The following is an 11093-nucleotide window of genomic DNA, read 5'->3' on the forward strand; positions in this document are numbered from 1 at the left end:
GAGTTATGCAAATATCAAAGCCCCCTTTAATGTGTGGGTGTCAGTCTGGAGGAGTGGGTGTTCCTAGAGAGGCTGCATTTGCATAGGTAACCCCCACATGGGATGCTGAGCGTCCGTAATGGAAAGAACTGAAACCCACTAAAAGGGGCGGGGCCAGGGATATCAGTCGGTGGCACATGTCCCTTTTGCCCCCCCGTCTCCAATGTAAGGGTTGGGCCAGAAAGAGTCAGACTGGGGAGAAAAGAGCTAGATGATGCAGGATGTCCTCCAGCCAGGAAAGGAGGTGGGGCTCTATCTGACTTTCTACAACTTCTGATGCACATTGTGAGAAGCTCACAGTGTGCAGTGAAATCACAGGAGAGGAGAGGATGGAGGTCAGATTTAGGATATTTTCTCTATTTTTGGTTCACCTCAGTGACCATAAAAAAGACGACTTTTCTGGTGCAAACCCTAAGGATTTCAAACCTTTAGAAGGGGAGTGTCCCTTTAAGACGGGAGTGGTAGGGAGCAGTGAGGTCATAGTGTGTTGGAGGCGGGATTTGTTCTCTCTGAGGGCGGATTCCTTCTTCCTCATCTCACCCCTACCAGACCAGGGCTGTCCCATAGAAAGCATTCCGCTCCCTGCAGTCTCTAATGACCTGAAACAGCCACAGTGCACCGGAGATCATGTGACACGGACCGCCTAGGCTTTAGGTCACATGGGAGTTAGAAGGAGCGGCTTAATTCCCGTCCAATCATCTTCTAGATAAATATCCCCCAATGCCGCCACACACACATCAATTTTTAATTTTATTTTTTATTATTGCGTGTTATAAATGTAATTATTAAAATGTCTATCGGATAATTTTTATTCTTTGATTGTATCAAAATCGGAAAGACGAGCCGATATCTGATGTCTCTATTCATAAAGAACGGCCATTCAATGGTCAGCTAATCCTTATAATATAAAAAATGATTTGTTGTAGAGCGCCTGTTTCCCACACCGCCCCCTAGTGGATTCCCCATAGGAGAATATAGGGAAATGTCCTGCAGAAGAACGGACGTTCACCTAGGTGTCCCCAATACAGGAAGTGATAGGAAATCTCCTCACTTCTGAATGAATAAATTCCTGACATGTCCCAATATACAGCAACACTATTGGTTCTCAGAAAAGCTCCCCTCCCCCAGTGATCAGACTGTACATTGTAACTTTGTAGAAGGAGGAGGAGGCATTTCCTCAGTCTCCCCTCCCCAGTGATCAGACTGTACATTGTAACTTTGTAGAAGGAGGAGGAGGAGGAGGCATTTCCTCAGTCTCCCCTCCCCCAGTGATCAGACTGTACATTGTAACTTTGTAGGAGGAGGAGGAGGCATTTCCTCAGTCTCCCCTCCCCAGTGATCAGACTGTACATTGTAACTTTGTAGGAGGAGGAGGAGGCATTTCCTCAGTCTCCCCTCCCCAGTGATCAGACTGTACATTGTAACTTTGTAGAAGGAGGAGAAGGCATTTCCTCAGTCTCCCCTCCCCCAGTGATCAGACTGTACATTGTAACTTTGTAGAAGGAGGAGGAGGAGGAGGCATTTCCTCAGTCTCCCCTCCCCCAGTGATCAGACTGTACATTGTAACTTTGTAGAAGGAGGAGGAGGAGGAGGCATTTCCTCAGTCTCCCCTCCCCCAGTGATCAGACTGTACATTGTAACTTTGTAGGAGGAGGAGGAGGCATTTCCTCAGTCTCCCCTCCCCAGTGATCAGACTGTACATTGTAACTTTGTAGGAGGAGGAGGAGGCATTTCCTCAGTCTCCCCTCCCCAGTGATCAGACTGTACATTGTAACTTTGTAGAAGGAGGAGAAGGCATTTCCTCAGTCTCCCCTCCCCCAGTGATCAGACTGTACATTGTAACTTTGTAGAAGGAGGAGGAGGAGGAGGCATTTCCTCAGTCTCCCCTCCCCCAGTGATCAGACTGTACATTGTAACTTTGTAGAAGGAGGAGGAGGAGGAGGCATTTCCTCAGTCTCCCCTCCCCAGTGATCAGACTGTACATTGTAACTTTGTAGAAGGAGGAGGAGGAGGAGGCATTTCCTCAGTCTCCCCTCCCCAGTGATCAGACTGTACATTGTAACTTTGTAGGAGGAGGAGGAGGCATTTCCTCAGTCTCCCCTCCCCCCAGTGATCAGACTGTACATTGTAACTTTGTAGGAGGAGGAGGAGGAAGCATTTCCTCAGTCTCCCCTCCCCCAGTGATCAGACTGTACATTGTAACTTTGTAGAAGGAGGAGAAGGCATTTCCTCAGTCTCCCCCTCCCCCAGTGATCAGACTGTACATTGTAACTTTGTAGGAGGAGGAGGAGGAAGCATTTCCTCAGTCTCCCCTCCCCCAGTGATCAGACTGTACATTGTAACTTTGTAGAAGGAGGAGAAGGCATTTCCTCAGTCTCCCCCTCCCCCAGTGATCAGACTGTACATTGTAACTTTGTAGAAGCAGGAAGCATTTCCTCAGTCTCCCCTCCCCCCAGTGATCAGACTGTACATTGTAACTTTGTAGGAGGAGGAGGAGGCTTTTCCTCAGTCTCCCCTCCCCCAGTGATCAGACTGTACATTGTAACTTTGTAGATGGAGGAGATGGCATTTCCTCAGTCTCCCCTCCCCCAGAGATCAGACTGTACATTGTAACTTTGTAGAAGCAGGAAGCATTTCCTCAGTCTCCTCTCCCCCCAGTGATCAGACTGTACATTGTAACTTTGTAGGAGGAGGAGGAGGCTTTTCCTCAGTCTCCCCTCCCCCAGTGATCAGACTGTACATTGTAACTTTGTAGAAGGAGGAGGAGGCATTTCCTCAATCTCCCCCTCCCTCAGTGATCAGACTGTACATTGTAACTTTGTAGAAGGAGGAGGAGGCATTTCCTCAGCCCCCCCTCCCCCAGTGATCAGACTGTACATTATAACTTTGTAGAAGGAGGAGGCATTTCCTCAGTCCCCCCTCCCCAGTGATCAGACTGTACATTATAACTTTGTAGAAGGAGGAGGAGGAGGAGGAGGCATTTCCTCAGTCCCCCCTCCCCCAGTGATCAGACTGTACATTGTAACTTTGTAGAAGGAGGAGGAGGAGGAGGCATTTCCTCAGTCTCCCCTCCCCAGTGATCAGACTGTACATTGTAACTTTGTAGGAGGAGGAGGAGGCATTTCCTCAGTCTCCCCTCCCCCCAGTGATCAGACTGTACATTGTAACTTTGTAGAAGGAGGAGAAGGCATTTCCTCAGTCTCCCCCTCCCCCAGTGATCAGACTGTACATTGTAACTTTGTAGGAGGAGGAGGAGGAAGCATTTCCTCAGTCTCCCCTCCCCCAGTGATCAGACTGTACATTGTAACTTTGTAGAAGGAGGAGAAGGCATTTCCTCAGTCTCCCCCTCCCCCAGTGATCAGACTGTACATTGTAACTTTGTAGAAGGAGGAGGCATTTCCTCAGTCTCCCCTCCCCCCAGTGATCAGACTGTACATTGTAACTTTGTAGGAGGAGGAGGAGGCTTTTCCTCAGTCTCCCCTCCCCCAGTGATCAGACTGTACATTGTAACTTTGTAGATGGAGGAGATGGCATTTCCTCAGTCTCCCCTCCCCCAGAGATCAGACTGTACATTGTAACTTTGTAGAAGCAGGAAGCATTTCCTCAGTCTCCTCTCCCCCCAGTGATCAGACTGTACATTGTAACTTTGTAGGAGGAGGAGGAGGCATTTCCTCAGTCTCCCCTCCCCCAGTGATCAGACTGTACATTGTAACTTTGTAGAAGGAGGAGGAGGCATTTCCTCAATCTCCCCCTCCCTCAGTGATCAGACTGTACATTGTAACTTTGTAGAAGGAGGAGGAGGCATTTCCTCAGTCTCCCCTCCCCCCAGTGATCAGACTGTACATTGTAACTTTGTAGAAGGAGGAGGAGGCATTTCCTCAGCCCCCCCTCCCCCAGTGATCAGACTGTACATTATAACTTTGTAGAAGGAGGAGGCATTTCCTCAGTCCCCCCTCCCCAGTGATCAGACTGTACATTATAACTTTGTAGAAGGAGGAGGAGGAGGAGGAGGCATTTCCTCAGTCCCCCCTCCCCCCAGTGATCAGACTGTACATTGTAACTTTGTAGGAGGAGGAGGAGGAGGCATTTCCTCAGTCCCCCCTCCCCCCCCCCAGTCCTTGCCCTCAAGGAGCTTACAATCTAAGGTCTCTAACCCACATTCATACACATAGTAGGGCCAATTTATACAGGATGCAATTTACCTCCCAGCATGTATTTGGAGTGTGGAAGGAAACCCGCACAGGGAGAACATGAAAACTCCAGGCAGGTAGGGTCGGGGGTTGGGATTTGAACAAGCGTCCTTTTTGCTGCTAGGCGGAAGTGTTAACCACCACACCACAGTGCCGCCCAGATATTCCTCCACATTAAAGCTGAACTATGGGTGCAAACCCCCTCCTGTGATCATTGGCTCCATCTGGTGGCCAGTATGCAGTATTTTTCTGAAACACTTCAATGACAGAAAAATACCGCTTTATGGCCACTAGAGGGAGTGGACGATCACAGGCGATAATCATATGGCGATCGTAAATAACTCTGCCTAGAGGTGAGAGAGTCTGCTGTGCGTCTTGTTGTTTGGCCTTGATTGGATTTATTGGCCCTAATTGTCGTCAGAGCCCCCTGCATTCAATCTGTCAACCGGGCCATATAAAACCTGGTATGTTATGTATGGTTATGTGCACTCAGGTGCTAGAAGACCGTGTGTGAGGTCAGACCAGTAATGGCGTCCCAGTTCTCTGTTTTACCCAGTGCCACCCGTCCCCCCTCTCTGTGCCCTGTCATGTGCCAGTGACTTGAGCCTGCCAGCTTCTAATAGGGCCACATTTTCCTCTGCCTATACTGTCAGTGTAAAGACTCCTGGGACAGTCTGGCAGCCAGTTGGGGCGCAGAGTTTGTCAGCAGCCGGCTGGGCATAAAGTTTGTCAGGGACTGGTTGGGGCCCAGAGTTTGTGGGCGGCTGGGTTGGGGCGCAGAGTTTGTGTGCGGCCGGGTTGGGGAGCAGAGTTTGTGGGCGGCCGGGTTGGGGCGCAGAGTTTGTGTGCGGCCGGGTTGGGGAGCAGAGTTTGTGGGCGGCTGGGTTGGGGCGCAGAGTTTGTGTGTGGCCGGGTTGGGGAGCAGAGTTTGTGGGCGGCCGGGTTGGGGCGCAGAGTTTGTGTGCGGCCGGGTTGGGGAGCAGAGTTTGTGGGCGGCCGGGTTGGGGCGCAGAGTTTGTGTGCGGCCGGGTTGGGGAGCAGAGTTTGTGGGCGGCCGGGTTGATGCGCAGAGTTTGTGGGTGGCTGGTTGGTTGGGGCGCAGAGTTTGTGGGTGGCCGGGTTGGGGCGCAGAGTTTGTGTGCGGCCGGGTTGGGGAGCAGAGTTTGTGGGCGGCTGGGTTGGTGCGCATAGTGTGTGGGCGGCCGGGTTGGTGCGCATAGTTTGTGGGCGGCCAGTTAATTTGGGCGCAGCGTTTGTGGGCGGCCGGGTTGGTGCGCATAGTTTGTGGGCGGCCGGGTTGGTGCGCATAGTTTGTGGGCGGCCAGTTAATTTGGGCGCAGAGTTTGTGGGTGGCCGGGTTGGTGCGCATAGTTTGTGGGCGGCCGGGTTGGTGCGCATAGTTTGTGGGCGGCCAGTTAATTTGGGCGCAGAGTTTGTGGGCGGCCGGGTTGATGCGCAAAGTTTGTGGGTGGCCGGTTGGTTGGGGCGCAGAGTTTGTGGGTGGCCGGGTTGGTGCGCAGAGTTTGTGGGCGGCCGGTTGGTTGGGGCGCAGAGTTTGTGGGCGGCCGGTTGGTTGGGGCGCAGAGTTTGTGGGCGGCCGGTTGAAGCTCAGAGCTTTTCACTGGCCGGTTGGGGCACATCAGTGACAGGTTCGGGTGCAGGATTTGTCAGCGGCCAGTTGGTTGGAGTGCAGAGATTGTCAGCAGTTGGTTGGGGCAAAGAGACTGTCAGTGACAGGTTAAAGCGCAGAGTTTGTCAGCGGCCGGTTGGTTGGGGCGCAGAGTTTGTCAGCGGCCGGTTGGTTGAGGCGCAGGGTTTGTCAGCGGTCGGTTGGTTGGGGCGCAGGGTTTGTCAGCGGTCGATTGGTTGGGGCGCAGGGTTTGTCAGCAGCCGCCGGTTGGTTGGGGTGTAGAGTTTGTCAGCGGCCGGTTGGTTGGGGCACAGAGTTTGTCAGCGGCCGGTTGGTTGGGGCGCAGGGTTTGTCAGCGGCCGCCGGTTGGTTGGGGCGCAGGGTTTGTCAGCGGCCGCTAGGAAAGGCGAGTTTGCGGTAACACGTTGAGTGGTGACAGTAGCACATGTATTACATCCTCCATGCTGTCCAGTTTCTATACATTGTTCCTCATCATTGGGCCCTGATGAAGGGTGATTTCTGGCCCCGAAACACGTTGTATATCTTTACATTGGAATAGATTTGTGTCTGGACTGGGAATTTTGGATTTGCCCATCAATCTCCGCTCCATAGAACTACAAATCCTGGGAATTGTGGAAATCTTTTGGCGTGTAGATGCCGCCAGTCTGGAATCCTGAACCGTGTTCAGACATCGCTACCGGATAGAACCACCAATAGGACTGTGCCAGTCTATATGATATCCATAGTTCACATCTGGTGAGTGCCCCCCCCAGTGCCCGCTGTCACCCGGGCCTCCTCTACACCTCTCCTTCTGATGTCCTTTGCCCATTAACCACCAACATCACCCACCGCCACCACCTCTCTGTCCTCGTATGCCTCCAAAATCTCACCTCCACCAACCACAATGCCACCCTGAGTTTTTTTTTGTGCTGTGATGTGCCAAACCTGCCGGCTTCCTGACCCACCCTCCCCGTCCCCTCCCTCCCCCAACAACTCACTCACCGATGAAGGCTTGTACGTCTGCTTGACGAATAAGGTCTGCCACTTCTTCACCGCAGCCATGCCACCTTCCGCTGCCACCGCCGCCCTCTGGCATGGAGGAAGTGTTTGCCGACGTCTCGCTCTACCTGCCGCCCGGCTCAGTCACCTCGCTCACTCATAATGAAAGCAAAGCGATAGAAAAAAAAAAAAAAAAGTTTTCTAGGAGTGGGTTAACCCCTTCCTGGAAGGCCGGCGGCTTCGTGCCGTGAATGCGGACACCTGCTGTCACACTGTTGTCTTGTCCTTGCTATGCTTGCTCAGATTACAATGACATGCTTCTGAAAGGCAAGAGAGAAGGGGGGGGGGTGGGAAAGAAGGGTTTGCCCCAAATATGGGCATCTGAAAGCCTCTGCTTTGCTGTACCTCAGGGGGTTAATATGTGCACCGATCAATGGGGTTGGGGGTCCTCATTCATCCTGAACCCACCATAGAGAGGGGAAGGGTCAGGAACTTTTATTAAGCCCACCAATAACCCACCATGGAGAGGGGAAAGGATCAGGAACATTTTTTAAGCCCAACTAGAACCCACCATAGAGAGAAGAAGGGTCAGGGACTTTTTATGAGCCCACCTAGAACCCACCATAAAGAGGGAAAGGATCAGGAACTTTTATTGAGCCTACCTAGAACCCACCATAGAGAAAAGAAGGGTCTGGTACTTTTTATGAGCCCACCATAAAGAGAGAAAGGGTCAGGAACTTTTATTGAGACCACCAAGAACCCACCATAAAGAGGGAAAGGATCAGGATCCTATATTGAGCCTACCTAGAACCCACCATAAAGAGGGAAAGGATAAGGATCTTTTATTGAGCCTACCTAGAACCCACCATAGAGAAAAGAAGGGTCTGGTACTTTTTATGAGCCCACCTAGAACCCACCTTAGAGAGGGGAAGGGATCAGGAACTTTTATTGAGCCCACCATAAAGAGGGAAAGGATCAGGATCTTTTATTGAGCCTACCTAGAACCCACCATAGAGAGGGGAAAGAGTCAGGAACTTTTATTGAGCCCACCAATAACCCACCATGGAGAGACGAAAGGACCAGGAACATTTTATAAGCCCAATTAGAACCCACCATAGAGAGGGGAAAGAGTCAGGAACTTTTATTGAGCCCACCAATAACCCACCATGGAGAGACGAAAGGACCAGGAACATTTTATAAGCCCAACTAGAACCCACCATAGAGAGAAGAAGGGTCAGGGACTTTTTATGAGCCCACCTAGAACCCACCATAAAGAGGGAAAGGATCAGGAACTTTTATTGAGACCACCCAGAACCCACCATAAAGAGGGAAAGGATCAGGATCCTTTATTGAGCCTACCTAGAACCCACCATATAGAGAGAAGGGACAGGAACATTTATTGAGTCCACCATAAAGTCATTAGACCACTACCAACAGGTCCAATGACTTATGGATCCACTAGAGGTTCTTTCTCATTGAATACATACAACTTTTTCAAACTTTTTAAAAAAAAATTTTAGCAGAAGAGTTGACCATCTTTGACTGGCCATCAAGACCAGGACTTGGTGCTTTGGCGTCCAAGGCGAAAAGGTCAAATTGCCCGCCCCCAAGTAAAAGTTCCTGAACTCTCCTCTCCATCATGATGGGTTCTAGGTGGGCTCAGTAAAAGGTTCTGACCATTTATCCCTTTCTATGGTGGGCTCAGTAAAAGGTCCTCAACTTTCCCCTCTCTATAGTTGGTTCCGGGTGGGCTCAAAATAAGTTCCTGACCTATCCCCTCTCTGTGGCAGGGTCTAGGTGAGCTCAATAAAAGTTCCTGGCCCTTCCTCTCTATAGTGGGTTATAGGTGGGTTCAATAAAAGTCCCTGACCCTTCCCCTCTCTATGGTGGGTTCTAGGTGGACTCAATAAAAGGTCCTGACCCTTCCCCTCTCTATGGTGGGTTCTAGTTGGACTCAATAAAAGTTCCTGACCCTTCCCCTCTCTATGGTGGGTTCTAGTTGGACTCAATAAAAGTTCCTGACCCTTCCCCTCTCTATGGTGGGTTCTAGTTGGACTCAATAAAAGTTCCTGACCCTTCCCCTCTCTATGGGGGGTTCTAGGTGGACTCAATAAAAGTTTCTGACCCTTCCCCTCTCTATGGGGGGTTCTAGGTGGACTCAATAAAAGTTCCTGGCCCGTCTTCTCTCTATGGTGGGTTCTAGGTGGACTCAATAAAAGTTCTGGACTCTTCCCCTCTCTATGGTGGGTTCTAGGTGGACTCAATAAAAGTTCCTGGCCCTTCCTCTCTATAGTGGGTTCTAGGTGGGCTCAATAAAAGTTCCTGACCCTTCCCCTCTCTATGGTGGGTTCTAGGTGGGCTCAATAAAAGTTCCTGACCCTTCCCCTCTCTATGGTGGGTTCTAGTTGGACTCAATAAAAGTTCCTGACCCTTCCCCTCTCTATGGTGGGTTCTAGTTGGACTCAATAAAAGTTCCTGACCCTTCCCCTCTCTATGGTGGGTTCTAGTTGGACTCAATAAAAGTTCCTGACCCTTCCCCTCTCTATGGTGGGTTCTAGTTGGACTCAATAAAAGGTCCTGACCCTTCTTCTCTCTATGGTGGGTTCTGGGTGGACTCAATAAAAGTTCCTGACCCTTCCCCTCTCTATGGTGGGTTCTAGGTGGACTCAATAAAAGTTCCTGAACCCTTCCCCTCTCTATGGGGGGTTCTAGGTGGACTCAATAAAAGGTCCTGACCCTTCTTCTCTCTATGGTGGGTTCTAGGTGGACTCAATAAAAGTTCCGGACTCTTCCCCTCTCTATGGTGGGTTCTAGGTGGACTCAATAAAAGTTCCTGACCCGTCTTCTCTCTATGGTGAGTTTTAGGTGAGTTCAATAAAAGTTCCTGAACCTTCCCCTCTCTATGGTGGGTTCTAGGTGGGCTCAATAAAAGTTCCTGACTCTTCTTTCACCCTACGGTGGGTGCTAAGTGGGTTTCCTGACTGCCCAGGCTATCTACATTCATGACATAGACATCAGGCAACCACCCGGCATCTATGGTTCAAAAAAATGGGCACAGTGGACAACCTTTTCCGCTTGCCCTTGTTGCACTGGGGCAGGTACTGTCTGCGCACAGCGCCCTTCCCCCTCCTGCCACAATCAGGATCCTATATGTGACTAATCATAGTGGAGGAATCGGTCACAAAGACCCATTGGGCAAATTTGTTCATTCTACGTTTTTGGCCATCTTGGCCCTCCGCAGAAAGAGATGGGGAAAAAAGGTGGTCACCAGAGCAGGAAGTGAGGAGAAATCATCCAATGGGGACACCTGAAAATTTTTTAGAGTGGTCACCAGAATAGGAAGTGAACAGAAATTGTCCAATGGGGACACCTGCTAAATGGGGATTTCCTCGTCCTTTAGGTAGACTTCTTGTCGCCTTTGACTGTCTCCATTGAAGGGAAATCCCCCCCCCCCCCCCACAAATGGGATGCAGATGGCACAAAAATAACCCAAAATATATCAATGAACACTTCATTAAGAGATAAACAAACAAAACCATGCTCTGCTGTGATATTCACCTTCAATCCAGAGATGTCACTTGCAGTGCATCTTTTTCTGCCACTTGATGTCCTCCGTCTGACAGCCAGCATTTATTCACCCCACTTCCTCTGAGCTCAGGTCCTCCTAGGCCCTCCCCCAGCCTGTGATTGGACAGTGAGAAGGGGGGAAGCAGCACAGCGATGGGCTCTTCTGTCACCCTGATCTCTCCTCCCATCAGCGTGCTTCTTGCCAGCACATGGAACAGGCTGGCTCCTGGTGCTGCTTCTCCATCTCTCAGTCTGAGCTCTGCTGTACAGGGGCTACAAAAGAATAATACTGGGGAAGATTTAGGTCCTTAAACTGTCTGTATTTATAAAAAATGAATTTTAAGATGTGTTAATTTGTGTCCTTTTACATCTGCCTGGAGTTCAGCTTTAAAAAAAAAAGAAAAGTGACCAGGAAGTTGCTGTGAATTGTATTATGGGGTCACCTCCCTCCCCCGTCATGGAGATTCAGCTTTTTTTTTTAACAAATCAGGCCATTGAAGTGTAAAGCTATGGAGAGAAGGGGGGTGGTGGTGGGGGGGGGGGGGGGTGATGGTTGGTTGAGATGGTAATAGTTCTCAGCGGGGTTCCTCTTTAATGATGCGTGCTGCACAACTATTTATAGAAGTATGAGTCGGGGGAGGGGTGGGGGGGGGGGGGTTAATTACAGG

At 50.5% G+C, this 11093-nt stretch overlaps 1 protein-coding gene across 2 annotated transcripts in view; it reads right to left on the reverse strand.

Annotated features, from left to right (window-relative positions):
• ANKRD35 (ankyrin repeat domain 35) overlaps window positions 1-7020 on the reverse strand; it is a 61465-nt gene extending 54445 nt beyond the window's left edge. For both annotated transcript variants that reach the window (XM_082275326.1, XM_082275325.1), the window contains exon 1: window positions 6862-7020. In XM_082275326.1, the coding sequence (XP_082131452.1) occupies window positions 6862-6921 (60 nt within the window). In that variant the 5' untranslated portion in view covers window positions 6922-7020. The remainder of the gene's footprint in view (window positions 1-6861) is intronic.
• Window positions 7021-11093: the final 4073 nt, after the last annotated feature.

The sequence above is a fragment of the Pelophylax lessonae genome, assembly GCF_965119305.1.
Source record: "Pelophylax lessonae genome assembly, chromosome: 13".
In the NCBI taxonomy this organism is placed as follows: Eukaryota; Metazoa; Chordata; class Amphibia; order Anura; family Ranidae; genus Pelophylax; species Pelophylax lessonae.